We start from the raw sequence: 17,998 nt of genomic DNA, 5'->3' as shown, positions 1-17,998 counted from the left end.
CAAAGACCCGCGGCAGGTGGGTCTGCCTCAGGCTGCTGGCGTTTTCTGGGAGTACGCCTCCCTGCTTGCAATGTTTAACAAGAAACGGACGTATCCTCTTCATTTTCTCAAGCGGTATGTTCAGCACACACTGCAACAAAATCTTCCACAAACTCACGCCTTGCATCTATTGATTTTGTCGTCTCAATGGTAACCTGGAGGGATTTGCCCGCTGTGGATTTAGCTCTGTTCTTGAGACGAACTTTTGATTTCAAATGGTCGTTAGATGCGTCTTTGCGGGTCCAGTCACAGTATTTTGACAAAACTTAAAAAACAGTTGTTGTCCACTTTTGTTCAGCCCGGTATTTAGCAGTTAATTGAGAGTTTCTTAATTTTTTCGCCACCGTTGGCTTATCAGGAACCACTCGCTTCAACATTTTCTTTCCCCGTGCAACAAACTCGAACGTGAGGACGTATGGTTACTAGGCAACATGTTTAACAATGCCATTTGGCCATGGTTTAGGTAGAGACCTTTCTACGCTTGTTGTTTTAAAAAAACTAGAAAAAATAGTTTATTTAATATTTCAAAAAAATATATGCAAATTCCATGCGATTCCGCATGTATAAGAGAATTCCGTTTTCATGTGTAGATTCCGTGATTCTGTCCGCGTTTTCCGCATCACGGAAATCATAAGGCCCTAAATAAATGTCAGACTAAGTGACTGACGTGATGTGCATTCTTCTTAGAAAACAATTAGTTTTTAGAGAGGTCTCATATAATATTGTCTCTAGAAGTGTATTATTCAACTTTTGTTTTTGTTAAAGGAGGAAAAGGAAATAGCAATACTATTGAATCGCAATAAATAAAAAATCGCAATACAAATCGAATTGGCACCCATGTATCATGAAAGAACTGAATCGGGATGAAAGCATATCGTCCCAGCCCTAACTGATATGAGGGATCAGTGTTTGCATAATTGCGTCCACCTTCTGCTGAAAATGGGCCCGTAGTTTTTGGTTGTTACACAGCTGTAATTATTAGACCTGATCACTGTGATAAGATGGCTGCCATCATGCGTCCTGCTTTAGTTCGCTTTTTCCAAATAAAAAACATTCTGTCAAAAGAGATACCAGTTGCAGTTCCTTTCCAAAACAGCTGTTTGAGTTGACCTTAGAACTGGCAGTTCATTGCTTTTGTTCATAGAAAATAATTTGGCAGTTTGAACACAAGTTAATTTTTGTTCAGTGGTTTTGCCCCTTGCGTGTAGGAAAAATAGTATAAATTATGGATGTTTTCTCCTTGACATCACCCATAGGTTTCCGAAGAGCCAAAATAAAGCTTAGAGTGGGCGGCTCCCTGTGGCTCCAGCTGTCACCATATTGGCCGTATCTAATGTTGGCTATTCCAAAAATGGGCAAAGAGGTAGAGCTGGGCGGCTCTGAGTTGGCCTGAATGAATTCTACGGTCTATGATCGCCTCCTGCAGGGTGTCCGCAGAGTTTTAAAAAGTATTTAAGGGGTGATAGAATGATTATATAGGGTATTTCACACTGTTCCTTAAGGTCTCCTAATAGGGTATGTAACATTGGTTGGGCTGAAAATTGCCTGAATGCTATTTTATTAGGTCCTTAACTACCCTGTGAATATGGCTCTATTTGGAACAAGAGCTTTTCTTCCAAATATGGTATGCTCATGAATATTTAGATATTTGCGCGCTGATTGGTTTGAGCGAACCCCATAGAAACACATTGAAATATGAGACCTGCTGTCTCGTCTCCAGACACTGCAAAGTGATACGTTGTTTGTCGGGCTATTTTGTTATTAAATTCACTTCTGATACGTTTTTATGCGAGAAATCAACTATATAAAGCTTAAAAATGGGCCGTTTTACGAAAATTGATGGCTAATTGCAAATTTGGTAAGACGTGTCGGACTTTAGGAGCTCCACACAGTCTGACGAGAAAACAGCAACCTCCATACGCAGTGAAAGTCACAGTTTCTCGACTACTAGAGTATATTTAGTTTGCATTTCGTCATGCCACTTATATAACATCTACCCCAAGGTCTTATAAAGCTAACTATGGTGTTTGATTTCAATTTAATGCATTTTTGTGAACATTAGGGATTTCGTTAGCTGCTACTGTCCCCTCATCCTATGGGTAGCTAAAGATCGCGGCTAGCTGCAGGCCCTGGAGCTCCATCAGGGCCTCGGCATTTTGTAGTCCAGTAACCCAGAACCGGTGACTTTGCCGGTTGCGCGGGTATGGAGCTTCCATTCGCTTCCATTCGCGACGGAGATCCAGCTAGCTCACAGCAAGTCTATGAAGTAGGACATGCCGGGCGGCGAGGCAGCACCGGCCGCTGTCACGTAGCCTGCTGAGCTCCTGCTGAACTGCGACACACAGTCGGACAAAATTTGCAATTAGCCATCAATTTTCGTAAAACGGCCCATATTTGACCTCTACATAGTTGATTTCTCGCATAAAAGTCTCAGAAGTGAATTTAGTAATTAAATAGCGGACCTCTGGAGATCTGCATGACCTAGCTAGATTCAGAAGACTAAGCTGACCTCAGGTCAGTGGTGTAGCCTATGCAAATGTTGGGGCGTGATTTGAGATCATGACATCAACATCCAGCTTTGTTGAGATTCGCCCGTTTTCAGCGGCAGTTTCAAAATGTGAGATTTGCTGAGGATAGGGGTATCAATGGGATTTTGAGCTTCTATGTATGTCCTATTTACTGACCGAACTGTCGTTATTCAACTATGACAAGGTAAAATCGGTTTTGCATTCTATCACCCCTTTAAAAGGTATTGAATTTACCTCCTAGGATTTCTGTATATACGCTGTCCTGTGACAGCAGGCCACCTGTCACTCAAAGCGGAACACCCTTAATTATGCATAAGGTTGACATTGAAGGGGGAACTCGACTATAGAGACCAAAATCGTTTTTTGAACCAGGCTGTAAACATGTTTAATTCTGCTGTAAAGTTGGGCATTTGTTGGATAGACTCCCTGTTAGAGCCAGTCTCATGTGGTCACTCAATGAACTGCAGATTGTTGGCACTTCTGCATTGGCTTCATTTTTCAACACCGGAGGTTGCGGCTTTGGGTGTAGTCACTTTTCAATGAGTGTGTTTCCAGGTAATGCCTGTGTTCATGACAAAGAGTGGGCTTTGTTTAGCCAGTAATCTAAAATGCCTTTTGGCAAATTAGAGAACTCATCTAAATCTCACTACTGGCCCCATGGAATGTGCTTAATTAACAGAATTACACAATAGTGATTTCTGAGAGTAGTTTTCATGTAGTTTACTAAACTCAGAATGCATGCAGAGTAACACCAAATTGCCAAATTATGATTGGGCACTAGATTGTGTGTAGTTGAGGTAGTTTAAAAAGTTATTGACTCTGTATTATGGTTGGCATAGTGGGCCACATTCACTTAAATTGCTTAAACATGTCCTGCATCATGGGACAGGCAAGACAATCTTTTCCAAATGACAAAAGGGGAAAAACAAATAAAAAGAGCAAGTTAGTCCAGTTCCGCCATTCTCCCATTTCCTGGTAATTATCCGGACCACTAACTGTTGGAATGGAATAATGCTCCAAAACAATTTTTCTTGAAACTGTGCCATTGTGACTGTTTCTGTGTTACTATTATGGTTATTCTCTTCCACTGGGGACGACAAGGGGACATCGCAGAAAATGTGTCATTAAAAAGGCATAAAATTGAAAGTTGCTTCTCCATACGACTCCAGTCATTGGTTTGATGTTCATTTGAACAGAAAATAATGGATATATATTAAGCCATTTGTTGTGTATGTGTAAGGCAGTCCTTGAAATATTTTAGACTGTGGACTCTTGCTTGTTTGCTGATTTAAGTGATGTTCATGTAGCAATTAGACTAAGTAAAGCTTTTTGTTTCGGAGGGATGTGCATACTGCCAGGCTCACAGCTGAAAAAGTTCACATCTAGCTGATCTATACATGTTCAGACTGAGACAGGATGTGATAACCAAATGTCAGGAGTAGAGGGCGAGTTGTAAGGAATCACTTAAGTTGTTTTATATGCTACTGATAATTTAAGATGGTGTCACTATGTGTGAGATGTATGATCATTTGCTCAAGTCAGAAAATGGTAGCTTGTTTTACAGCTAAGGGAATTTTAACATTATCACTTTAAAGGCCCCTCACTTTCTAGTACCGCCGTCAATCATTCAGTTACATTTCATATGTCAAGTTTAAATAAACATTCTTTAAACAAACTCAAATGCAGTTTATTTAACTTGCTTAAATTACTAAGCAGTGGCCTTGTATTTTAATTATCGTTCTGTGTAGTACTTAATATTTGCACTTAACCTGCAATATTAAGCTGTAGTGACCTACACTATTGACCATCATGTGATGTTGATCTCATCTGCAGTTGACAGCCCGCTCGCTACCAGCAGTGCATTCTGATGAACGGCTCCAACCGCTCCTTAACCATCTCAGGTAAGCAGAAGCAGCAGCAGCAGCAGCAGGATTAATAACTTTGCTGCCACTTTGCCAGAACTCTGTTGAAAAAGAGATTTAGCAGGATTGATCTTTGGCACCAAAGAACATTGGGGGCGTGTGGCTGGTCTGAGTAAACCCAATCTGTCCCGGTAGATAAGTCCAGATGTTGTGGGAACTTGGGGTGCCTGGCTGTGTGCATCATTATCTATTCCTATGTTAAAGTTACTCAGTCTTGAAGTAATTGGGACTATATGCAACTTGTGTTTCTCCTACAAGTTCTCATGCACTGTACTGTATCTCTGTATTGGTTGATGCGTGGTGGGGGCCATGTTTTCCCCCAGTAGTTATATTTGGGATAGATTACTTAATTGATTTATAATAGCCGTAAGTTTTGTACAAGGGTGCATTCCAATGGTGACAATAATAGATTAAACAGCTCCGTATGCACACTACATAAACAAAATTCCATATGGTTTGGATACGTACTTTCTGTTTAGCAACTGATCAGAGCTGATCAGTGATGTGTGTGCAAATGGTTTTCCATAAAACGGGAATGGTGCTGTAAAAGCTGTTTCTTATCACAATTTGTTAGAGGGTTAGGTCTCACCCAAAATGCAATAATGCTGCTTCATCTAAGTACTTCACTAAAACTGCATCTTCTTTTATCAGTCCTCCATTGCAAAATTTTCAATTTTACACATCTGTAAAATAAAAAAGCACCTAAGTTGTCCATAAAGTTATCATGTTTGATCAACCAATAGAACTGCCGCTATCTCACCATTTGAAAATGAATTTCAATCAGCAACAGCACAGGGGTTTGCATTAAATAGTGGCTTAATAGCAGCAGCATTCATTTCAGCTTCAATAGCAAAGGAGAGCAGCTCAGAACCCAATGAGGGTGTTTATCTTACTTTAGATAAAAGCAAGAAAATGAATATAGGGGTGTAAGAAGTCGTGTTGCCTGATTGTTGATGGGGATTAGTGGGCAGGTTGTTGAGATTAGTGGGCAGGCCACTAATCTCTATGGTAGAGGGAACAATGTGATGTAAAGCACTGCCATACAGGACTCAATGGTTTGCCAAAGTCTTTGACTTAAAATCTACTGATAGCAGTTTAGCAGTTAACTTTTTTTTTTGGCATGAGGTTACAGTGTTTTATATTTATATATATTTATTTATTTATTTATTTATTTATTTATATATATATATATATATATATATATATATATATATATATATATATATATATATATATATATATATTTTTTTTTTTTTTTTTTTTAAATGATGTTTTCCAGTCTTTAGTGTCAGGTCTTATTTTCTTTAAAAAAGACAAATATCAGATGTCATGGCAGCCCTGACTGCTTCTAAAATTGTATTAACATTGCTTATTTGTCACAGTCCTGATGTGTTTTTAAATATTTTCTTATTTTAGTCATGCCTATGTGGGACAGGATTACAGCATCCAGAAGAATGTTGGAAAAATCTCCCTGGAACAAATTGATTCAGTAAGTTGCATTGACCATCTACTCTTCAAATGTCAAGTTCAAGGTGCCATTTTGCCTGGAAATGGTGTAAAAGGGGAGAAATGAGGTTTGTATATTTATATCTGGTGGCCCAGAGCTAGAATGAATAAAGTCTATTTAGTGCAACTACAGTTTTTAATCAATCAGGTCACATTATGTAACATGTGCCCCATAGAAAAGGAAGATATGAAATAAAATAAAAGAAGAAAAATCAAGCGAGAATAAAAACGGACCTTTACAGGTACAGGTAAATTATAGTAGTCCATATCTGCATATTGGCTCATTAATTGTTGTCTGATGTCAGCTTTCAGGGAAGTCATTCCCACTCTGCATGAGGCAGCTCCACCAGTCCCTCAGAGAGAACCACCATCTCCGCCATGGTGGTCGCATGCAGTACGGCCTGTTCCTCAAAGGCATCGGCCTCTCTCTGGAGCAAGCTCTGCAGTTCTGGAGGTCAGAGTTCATAAGAGGCAAAGTGGATGCAGACAAGGTAATGGTGACCATGAATTCTATAATATATATTATTTATATATATATATATATATATTTTTTTGACCTTTTTAAAGTTACATTTGTTGTAAATCCAAACTCAATTTTTTTTTTAACTGTTGACGTGGGCTGCCCTCTCACCCAAATGCCACTGCAACTTTTAGTAAGAGGAGGTGTTTATGGGATGTATTGTTATATTAATCCAAAATTTCTTTATTGGTATTTTTGCACAGAATTGAACAGAATTACAGTGACAAGTGTAACAGCGCAAGGAAGTTCTGTGATATTGTACCAGCCCCATCCACCCCATAACTAGGGGTCCACGATTCAGGAAATGTCACGATTCGATATCGATTTTCAGGCTCAAAATTCAATTCGATATCGATTTTCGATTCAAAAACGATTCTCGATGTTTATTTTAAAACAGATTCACAGTCTGTAACTGTAGTTACTTTTCCCATGTGATTGCAGTAGACATACAATTTAAACAATATTAATTGATTTTTGGAATTCTGTGAATCAATTTTGAATCGGTAGAGCTTGAATCGCGATTCGAATGTGAATCGATTTTTTTTTTTTTTGCACACCCCTACTCATAACCCCTCTCACCATACAGTCACATTTACGTAATTTAGTACATATTTGTAACATACTATAATACATTTTGTCCTTAGGACTTAAAATAAAAGTGAAGAGTGCTGACAAATATGAGTGTATAACTATGCATACATACATACACAGACACACACACACACACACACACACACACACACACACACACACACACATTAAAACAAAGAGGGAGGGTGGTAAATGACTAATGAAATGGTATTTTTATATTAAAATCATAACTACATGTTCAATAAAAGAACTGCATGACAATTATGCAATAACCCAGGGACTTGGCCAGATGCCACTGTTTTTACTTTATCCAACATTATTTTCAAAATTGTATTACGGTATATTGTTTTTTGACTTTTACCAAATAGTTTGTTGTAAAAGGTCATTTGGTTTTAAAGGCTTTTCCAAATGTTATACAACCTGATACAATACCCAGAGAGTTTTTTTGTTCATTTTTTGAAAGATTATCCTTTAACGCCAGATTCAATATAGGACCGCGGTCTTGATCTCTGAATGCTTCTCCAGAGTGCTATTCAACACTTAAATGGGTGTTGCTGTTTCATTGGTGATGAAGTGACCCCATCAAAGCTGTATTGATAATAATAAAGTTAACTGTGTTGAGGCAAATGAGGACTTTAAGTGGTTGTGGGTTCAGATATTTTGTCTCTCAATAGAAGACAGAGACACAGGAAAGACATTAAAATTAGTTCTGCGTGAAGAGAACCACTACTTTATGCGAATAAGAGACAACTGTGACAGGAGCCTCCACATGATGGAACCGTTTGGTCAGAACAGACAGAATTTCATGCTGTGTATTCTTGTTGTAATGCTTTAAATGTTAATGTATTTAAAATGAGCCTGGGCTAGTTCTGACATGATGTTGTTAACATTCCACAGCCTCGGGTTGCTGCAGAAACGTTGTTACACAGTGTGTCTGACTTATTTAATAAGAAATTGCATCGGCATTTATAAGGTTAGATGACTGAACCATGTACTCAAGCTAAGCTGTCAAGAAAATAACTGCCTGTAAATAGATAACTGCTCAGATTGTATCGATTTGCTTTTACAGATAGGACTGTACAGCATACACTAAAGATTGTTAGAACATCCCTGTATGCCTCGCCTCAAGGCTGGCCTTTCTAAGTGAGATATGGAGGATTCAAACTTCACTGTGGCTTTTGAGTTTTGTTATGCTCGGTCCTCAGTGCAGCCACTTAAGAATTCCTTGTTGAGATGATATCATGTCTCCTACGAGATGCACTCTAAAGTCAATTCAAGTGAGTTAACTTTATTCTGTGCCATGGTCTATGGAAGTAAAAACTAAATTCAAATATTAAAAAAAGTTTAAAAAGTAAAACACTTAGTTACAATTTATGGATTTTGACTAGAGCTTAAACAATTAGTCAATCGGCAGAAGATTTATCTGCAACTATTTTGATAATCTATTAAGCATCGAGGTGATTTTATTTTACTGTTTTCTGACATTTTTTTCAACCAAACGATAGATCGTTAGGTCAATCAATAATGAAAATTGATAGTTGCAGCTCTAATTTGATCAGTTTATGTACAGAATGCCTTCAGTTTCCCTGAATATAAACCAAATGTATGGGCAAATCACACACTATTTAAACCATCTTCAGGTTCATAATCATAAAAACATATTCTAAGATGATCTGCTTCTTTATTTTTATGATTACTGAATTTAAATATACATGTATAAAAATACTGCTCCAGCTTGGACCAGCATGGTCTGATTGCACTGACACAATGAGAGACTTTTCAGCCATGTAAGTTGTTTTTATAATTATATTATAATATTTTGTAACTGTAACTTAACAGATACTGTCCATCTGACCACAACTGATAACTACCGCTTAATCTCACACATAAGTGTGTTTCCGTTTTTGGGTGCTCATCAAAAGATTCAGTATTAACAGGGTGCAAGGTGAGTGCCAAGAAATCATTTAATTAGAGTTAAAAAACCGTGTGCAGCTATCTGGCACAGTACTGCGTGTGGTGAGCCTTGATCCCCGAGGCATGTTGTCTTTCGATAATGATTTGTAGAAGTAGTAGATCACATGGCTGGCATGTCACTCCATGTAATCTTTCCAGTCCGGGGACATGTGTTGCATCAGCCAGACAAAGTGTCCTGGCATGTTGCGGGGAGATCTTGAGCCCCCGTTTCCTGCTGGTGCCACAGTTTCAGTTATGAGAAGTCGCATCAAAGAATTCGGACCAGACTTTGATGCACAAAGATACACAGAGAGTCCTTCTTGTTGTTTTTTCTGCTGTTCGAAAATCACATACATTGTCACTTGTAAGGTTTTTCATCTTCTACATCTTTTGTGCAGCTTTGTCACTGACACCTGTTAAAGCATGTTTTTAGACTAAAAAAAGCAGTGTCTGTCTATCCTTCCTCCAGTCTCTCCTGCCCTTGTATCTCTGCTATTGGCTCTCAGTTAGAGCCTCATGGCAACTACAGTACGCTGTATCCATTTCTAAAGGTGGCTTGGTTCCCATGTACAAGCTTCCAGAGAAAGTGTGATGGGCTGTGCACAAAGCCGCCTGCACAAACAAAGCAGAGGCAGCTGCCTCTGCTGTTGCACAGCAGAGGCAGCAGAATGGTGCTGACCAGACCGCAGCTCTCACAATGATGTATGTGTTTAAGTCAGGGACTGCACTTTGTGGCATGCTGCACAAAGCCCGCTCATTAGTATGCGACAGGCACAGAGGAAAAAGATGGGAGGCAGCGATGCCGAGAGGGAGGCCTGAAGGACGAGGCAATGTAATATTAGACTAGAGGGAGTGAGAAAATTGATGAAATCAACTTGATCTATCCATTTATATAGCCTATTCATTTGAAGGAGGGTCTATTTGAACCACATTTAAGTGTGCTGTATTGCCTTGGGGGGTGGGACGCTTTTGAACTGCTTGTTTTACAGATGTTAACTTCAGGTTAATTAATTTCCACTAACTGACACCATTTTTTCACATTCTAGTTTTTGATTTGCTCTGGGGTCTTTCCCAACAATGAAAGACTTTCATTAGATGACACTTTATATTAACTGGTCGTAAAGTTGGGTTACAAATGTACACCATGTTATTTTTTCACTGTTTCTTTCAGCACATTTAAAAGTAGCTGCTAGCTCCTTCTGCAATCCTGTATACAAATATATCCTGATTCTTTACTTCACTTTTGTCTTGAAGCGATGCAAGAGAGACTATTTTGTGTTTAGTTTTTTGTGCTTTTTTCCTTTTCAGAAAGATTATAATGTACAAGACAACAATGTTAACTAGATACTGTAGTAGGGACATTCATTCATTAGGATTTAGGAAACTCCTGCTAAGACCTTGTGCCATTTATCTTCCATAGTGAGTGGCTTAAAGAATAGTGCTACTATTTGAACAACCTGACATTTATGATCCCAAACCTTAAATAAACAGAATGTCGACCAATACGTTACGTTATCGGATATAAATGATTGAAAATAAAAAGTCAAAAAAATTGCAGTGCTCATGCCGAATATACAAGTTGTAGTGGCATTTGCTTTCAGTGAGAAAGACACACTAAGACCAGGCGGATACATAGCTGATCACAGACACTATATCGATATCGCTGAATGTGTAGGCTGACTAGTAACAGAAATTTCAGGACAGACAGAGAGCACTGATGTTTTTTTGCTGTCTTTCTGTAATTATGTGACAACAGGTACAACTTATAAAACAAAAAACTAAATCATTAGAATCTTAACAAAAAAGTTTTCAATGGCATTAAGATCTTTTACTGTTTGAGATGCAATGTGCAGCTTTTGGGGTTTGAAGCAGGCTTGTCACACTGTTTGTTTTAGAGACTTTGCAGTTCTAATTTGTCTCCATTGGCTCTTAGTTTAACATTCTGCTTGTGCATTGTGTGTAAATGACCTTTTTCAAAAGCCTATCAACCGCTTCGCTTCTTACCTTGTGCACACTTGGAAGTGTTTTATACTCCCGTACCTTTTTATTGTTTTTAGGTTCTGAAAAGCCTGCAGTACAGATTAAAATGGGAAGTATTTTAATGGTATTACATATACAAGGAATTGGAGCTGCAGGCACATCAGTCACTGTGGACAGAGCCTAAGAAGCCATGCCAAGTTTACACACACATGCACGCACGCACGCACACACACGTACGTAATCCCTTTTGATTGTGTCCTATTTCTCTGTCTCCGTCGCTGCAGGTTTTTGTGAATGTGTCCTAGAGTGTGGGGGGATGTTCCAGTGATGTAGCCCCAAGAGCCAAAATGTGCACTAGAAGAGCCGTGGCTCTGCTCCTTTTTAATGTAGCTTTTGTGCTTGTGTTTAGACTTCTGAATTCCCTCAGTCAGGTCAGCCGTGTTAAGAGTATATGCAGGGTGGGCTGAAGTGTAGGAACACAGTTGGTGATTAAAAGGAACACTGAAAATATATTCTATTTAGAGGAGTTGCATTTTATGTGTAACAAATAGGATTTGCTTTGTACAACTATCTGACACCAAGGGGGATCTGAATACTGTTTTTGAGGACAAATCAAATGTTTTTAGAAAATGACAAGTTGAAAAATGCTCAATCAGATCTGCTGTTTGTGGTTAATTCCAGCATTTAAGAAAGAGTTGACGTATAATCTTTTGTTCTTGTGAAGTTATATCTTTAATCACCATCTCACCTAGAAGTGAAAGTTTAATATCATATCATTTCTAAGTCTTAGCATCACTTTTTTTAGACCACCTAGGATCTTTTTTATGTCCTAATTATTTCACATAATACATATTAAACACACTTTAGTGCCAGTGGAGTTCCAAGATCCGTTTTAATAGAGTAGGGGGGTCTTAAATCAGGAAACAGCCTCCTGAATCCTTCGAAGCTCTACATAATTAATATTTGATTTATTCTACTTGAAGATTTTATGGATTTGTGAATTGCTGCTGCAGCTTGTCACATTAGCAAGCTCAAGGGTTTTATTGCAACATTAATGTGTTTTGATGGGAGCAGTCATGATTGTGTTCTGCCACTGTCGAAGCACACTGTATGCATTTTTACTGTTGGGTTTTTAGAGGCAGGGTTCCTGTAAATCATTTTTAATGGTGTCACATGAACTCTGTACATATAAAAGGAGTTCACTGTGAAGATTGTGTAGAATGACCCCGATCAAAAAAGTATGAAGGGTTTTTTGGTTCGGAACAAGCTGGACAGAAGATGGTGTGAAGATTTGCAGACTTCTGGCACTTTATAGTTTATTGATAGTCACTTGTGACCTTGGCATTGATGTGTTGCTTTTTTAGAGATCATATAAAGATGTTTCCAGCTACTAAATCAGTAGTTCACATAGTTTAATTGAATTTAAGTCTGGTGGTTCCCAACCAAAGGGTCCACCCCCCCCCCCACCCCCCCTCCGATGGGTCACAAAATAAATTTGGGAAATGGGAAAGGAAAGACGACTGAAGTTCTGAAATCTGTTTCTATTTTTTTGGACCTTTCTCTGGTCTTTGCTTATGTTGAGAAATAAAGGGTTATTGTATCTCTTTGGGCCTCAGACAGCTCATTAAATTGATCACCAGAGATGTTTAGATGGGAAGTATCTCTTTGGTGAAAGTGATAGCAACTTAAGGACATCTGAAATGTGACAAGGAGCCGCAACTTTACACTGCTTTTTTTTGTAATTTATATACAGTATACATATATTTATATAGCTATAATGTCCATATACATCTAAACAAGGGTTTTTTTAGGTAGGAATAGTGGATGCATTGTACTGAATACTGGTGCATTGTATTGGGAGTTACTACATGTATTCTTTTATTTAAAAATATTTTTCATATTGTATCAAAGTACTCTGCAGGACAAAGGGCAAAAGCAATGAGAAGTATTGAACGAAATCCATAATTTGGCTATCTCGAGTGTGACGACACCTCTACAGCAGGTTCTCTCTAATAGCTCTATATTTCATTGACAAAAACACCCTGTCAAAACTGACATGATGTATGCAATGTCTCTTTTCACCCCAACCTTGTCTCTCTTACACTCATCCTATCCTCACTAATGCGCTCTCTCTCTCTCTCTCTCTCTCTCTCTCTCTCTCTCTCTCTCTCTCTCTCTCTCTCTCTCTCTCTCTCTCTCTCTCTCTATCTAGTTTGACAAAGCATATGCCTACAGCATCCGCCACATGTTTGGCAAAGAGGGCAAGCGAACAGACTACACCCCCTACAGTTGCATGAAGGTGATTTTATCAAACCCACCCAGCCAAGGCGACCATCATGGTGAGTTGATGGCTGTTGGAAGAAGCCATTACCCGTGAGACGAGCCACTCAACTGCCATTATCAGGCTTTTTAGTTTTTAGTTAATGTACTTTGCTTGGAAATGGTGACACAACTGACTGTGGACATTGCTATTACCAAAATCTCTGCATATATAGTTTTCACATTTCGGTCTCCTCCCATCAGCGAAACATGTAACATGGTACGTTAATTGTTAATTTATATATCCATTAAAAAAAATAAATCATTTTGTGTTTGTAGGATGTCCTTTCCGTCACAGTGAGCCAGAACTGTTGAAGCAGAAGCTTCAGTTCTACAAGGTGTCTCCCAGTGGGATCAGTCAGGTGGGTGCCGTCCTGTCTACAGTAGGACTACAGTGGCTGAGAGCAGTTGGTCTGAGAAGTTGAGTCTTACCAACGTGTCATTTACAATATCTACATATAGCAAAAACGCAGGAATATACAGGACCTTATACTGTATATCACAGGATAAGTGAAACGTTGACCTGCTGGTGTCAAAGTTGCTAGATGAGAAGTCAGGATCACCAAAGTGATTAGGATTAATCTATGAACGTCTCTACAGAATGCATGTCAATCTTCGAAATCAAATACCCAATGAAAGAATAGTCGAATATTTGGGTCCAGCCCTAATTCCATTAAACCAAAATAATTACAACTGCATTATCTGGCAGAAACTAAGAACAGCTCATCACTGATCTAATACTTGCGTTGAGCACGCTTGTGGCAGTATCACGCTGGAGGCAGCTTTCGGGAATAGAGGGGAATAATGAATGAGCCAAATACGGGCAGATTCCTCAGAGAGGTCTCTCTTAGTGAGTGCTGAAGACCTTGGATTTCTTTTTTTAGAAGGTCAGTCACCCTGAGTCACGCTAACAACTGCAGTGCTTTTAGTACAAGAATGTGAAAGCTCTTATGTGACCCAGCCAAAGACTGGGCTTCAAAATATCTGCTCACATCTTCTCTTTTCAACTTTGCAGAGCTTTAGAAAACCAGAAAATCCCAGAATTGAGATGCAGCCTACCAGAAGTTGTAATCATTGCCAACGGTTATTCTACAAAGAGTTGACTCAGGGCATGAATATTAAAATTAGCCCAAATAAGTCTGTGTTCTGTTTTCATTACCTTTGCAAATATCTCCTTAAGGATGTATTCACTGCTGTCATTATGATTCATGAGGAATGTTTGTGTAGGTAGTTGACTGAAAGCCAATTAAAACAATTTTGAATATGGGGCTGCAACAACATAAAATGTTGACAATATCTTCTGTCAATGTACTGTGTCAGTATCGAAGGCTTAACAGTGTAAGAAAAGAGTCCCATTTGAACCTAACCTGCCATCTTCTCTTTTTCTATCCTCTACCTTTTTTGTTGCAGATCCTGGAGCTGGTTAAAGGGATGCACTATCAGCTGGCGTGCCAGAAGTACTTTGAGCTGACACACAATGTAAGTGCAGATTTAATTTGAAGCGGGGTGTAATTGCCTGTGTCAGAGGCAGGGGTTTGGTCCTTACATCTCATGCATGAAGGCTCAGGAGAAACCCAGAACTGTCATCACCTCCATCATTAGCTGGCTGTCATAGCCACTTAATTTCTATTGGTTTATTATAGCATTTTCATTTATTTTGCCCCCTGTGGATACTTATTTAATTTAATCTGTTTTAGTTTGGATGCTTGAGTCATCGTCCCTTTCAGTCACACTCAAGGTCCTGGTTTTAAAGAGAAGCAGAGATTGAAAAAGAAAAGAGATCTTAAACTTAAAACTTCTTTTTTGTGACTTTAAATACATGACATTCAGCTGAGTTTGACAGTTTAGTTGTTGACACAGATCTGCTTTTTACATGGCATTACATGTTTATTGTAATAAGTGTACTGAAATACACTTATTTGCTTTCTTGCTGAGAGTTGGAGGAGAAGAATCGATTTAAACATATGTCTGTACACTAAGTATGAAGCTAGATGACGATTAGATTAGCATAGCATAAAGGCTAAAACGGTTTCAAAAAACCCACCTATATTGCCAGTATCTCTAAAGGTCAATAAATAACACAATAGGCTTGTTCGAGATGAACTGCGCCTCACCTGTAAAATGGACGAGAGCAGGTGATAGCAGCGGGGAGGGGGGGTGACAAAAGTCCGCTGTCAAGTCGGACAGTTTCCAGCCGATTCTAGCAGCCTTCAGGCTGAACAGGAAGTCACAGAAACACTGTGGTCCGATTCTGATTTAATAAAATGTTATCAGACCCATATATCAGCTTGTACACAGTCTCCAGTTTGTTTTGTCTCTCTGACTTCTAAACATAACTATCAGCCACACAACATGTGGTTTGTACAGAATAAGCCTTCAAATCAGACAAATAGTTTAAATCCCTCCAATTCAAAGTAAAAAGTTGATATAAAACGCCATCATGTTGAGTCGATTCTGAACCAATCAGCTGTTAGATCAGCTGAGAGGCCGGCGTTTCCCAGCATGCCCTGGGTCCGCCTGGGTCTTGCAGTCGGTGAAAAGCAACTGCGCTGCCTGCGTCTCAGAACTGCGGCCGCCTTGATCTCGTGAGGTTATCGTTGCCCACGTGTGCATGACATCAGAGCAAGTCGGGATCAACAAATCTAACCGGCATGCATTGGACACCGATCGCCGGTGATCGATTCTGCGCAGACCTGGCTCATCTTGAACGAGCCTAGTGTGTCTCATTCCTTTCATTCATACACAAAAATAAATGAAATAATGATGAGGTTTGTTTTTAAAGGAAGTTAAGGAGCTAAAATAAGCTATTCCACTCCTGGCTCCAGCTTAACATACATACCAACTATCAACAAGAAAGCGAATAAGCTTTTTTCCCCAAAATGTCGAACTTTTCCTTTAATTCCTTTTAACCCTACTGTGGGGAGTACAGTTTTAATCCTGGGCTACATGGCTTGCTTGTTATTGACTCTGAATGAATTTGCTTCACAGGACAATGTATGCACATTAAATTCACATTCTTATGGGGCTACTAGGTGATAAAAGCAAAGATTTAACAGAAGTGTGTTATGATTTGTGTGTATTGATAAACAACCCTTTCAGCCCCATGCAGATACATTAAAATAAAAAAATGTTAAGCTGTTAAACACCCACATAGTACCCTATTAAATTACGTCGAAAATTATTTTCTTTACTCCAGTTGTTCAACAGCAAATTGAAATGTCTCCTTACCGACCTTGATATGGCACATGGAAGATGCTGAGGCTGTTGTGTACAAATCTATCATTGTAATATGGTAACGGTTTTGAAAACATCAATCACAAATACATAAATGCTTAAAAATTATGGAAAAGGTCTCAGGAAGAGCATTTGAGAAAGAGCACGAACTTCATCTGTTCATTGATTCATAGGTTTAAACTCCTCATGAGTGATTTTGACATTTAATTTCCTGAAAGGGCATTTCATCTTTTCACTGAATTAGCTCGCTAATTTAGCCATGAAAGCCCGCTGTCCTCATAATTGTTAATAAATTAGTAAATTGTTAGTAAATTAGCAAACCATTCCATATCATCCCCGATGAAGCAGCTGTTTAATGGCCATCTCATAAAAGGTGGCATAACATTGAATCAATCAATCAGTATGCTACCAACCTGCCACTTCTGTGAAAGCTACCACTGCTGTTCTTATTTTCTCTCCTCCTTCCTCTCCTGTGTTTTCTGTATTTTGTTGGGCAGATGGAGGATGCCAGTTTCTCACTCAATCACCCCAACCAGTACTTTATAGAGAGCCAGAAAGTTTTGGGTGGAGGCAAGGACCTAAAGCGAGAGATGGACATTCCACAGAGGTCACAAGAAAACTCTGCCACCAGAGGACCCAGCGCAGCTCCAGAGGCAGCAGCAAACGCCTCCCAGGAACTGGCCGAGGTGACGGAGGAACTGGACTCTTTCTTTCAAGATGCCTGATTTTTTTTTTATATATATATATATATATATATATATATATATATATATATATATATATATATATATATATATATATACACACACACACACACACACACACACACACACACACACACACACACACACACACACACACACACACACACGGAGGTTGGGGTGGTATATATTCTAACTTGAGTTGAGTATTTTAAAAGTCCCTGTACATGACGTTAAGAATTAAAGTTGCATATCAGTAATTTCTCCACGACTTGTTAGTCTGTTCTCAACATAGCAGACTTTTAGTTAGCCTTGACTGGACATTATTCAAACTTCAACAGCAGACCAAAGTAGAGTTTTCTACCTTCAAATTCTTTGTTAGTGACACGCTGTCATTAATTTAGCTGCTTAGGTCAAGTGTCAACGTAGTCTCAGTTATTCTTTCCTTGTTTTCACTCTGTGCACTGGAATTGGCTTTGCTGAGTTCAGACCAGTGTTTTGGCAGAGATGTGGTTGTGGGGGTGATGACTAGAACATTTCCCAGCTGTCTCAGAAACAATGTCATTGTATTTGCTGGCAGGAGTGTGGATGAATGGTGGCAGGGGGATGGATGAAAATAAACAATTTCCACAGTTGTATTATGCCGCCTTGGAATATTGCCTCATAATACACAATGCAATTTATTCAAAGCATACGTGGTCAGGA

General features: G+C 39.0%; 1 protein-coding gene across 6 annotated transcripts in view; it reads left to right on the top strand.

Moving 5' to 3' along the window:
• The window catches only part of prim2 (DNA primase subunit 2), a 27,175-nt gene extending 9,177 nt beyond the window's left edge, over positions 1–17,998 (top strand). For 4 of the 6 annotated variants that reach the window (XM_035992742.1, XM_035992740.1, XM_035992744.1 and 1 more), the window contains exons 8-15: positions 4,401–4,468; positions 5,906–5,978; positions 6,301–6,486; positions 13,252–13,378; positions 13,638–13,720; positions 14,769–14,837; positions 17,090–17,349; positions 17,460–17,998. In XM_035992742.1, coding sequence (XP_035848635.1) covers positions 4,401–4,468; positions 5,906–5,978; positions 6,301–6,486; positions 13,252–13,378; positions 13,638–13,720; positions 14,769–14,837; positions 17,090–17,317 — 834 coding nt within the window. In that variant the 3' untranslated portion in view covers positions 17,318–17,349; positions 17,460–17,998. The remainder of the gene's footprint in view (positions 1–4,400; positions 4,469–5,905; positions 5,979–6,300; positions 6,487–13,251; positions 13,379–13,637; positions 13,721–14,768; positions 14,838–17,089; positions 17,350–17,459) is intronic. The other 2 variants (XM_031303361.2, XM_035992741.1) reach the window with 2 other exon arrangements.

The sequence above is a fragment of the Sander lucioperca genome, chromosome 15 (assembly GCF_008315115.2).
Source record: "Sander lucioperca isolate FBNREF2018 chromosome 15, SLUC_FBN_1.2, whole genome shotgun sequence".
NCBI lineage: Eukaryota > Metazoa > Chordata > Actinopteri > Perciformes > Percidae > Sander > Sander lucioperca.
Note: the sequence above shows the minus strand (reverse complement) of the source record. Positions and strands in the feature narration are given on the sequence as shown.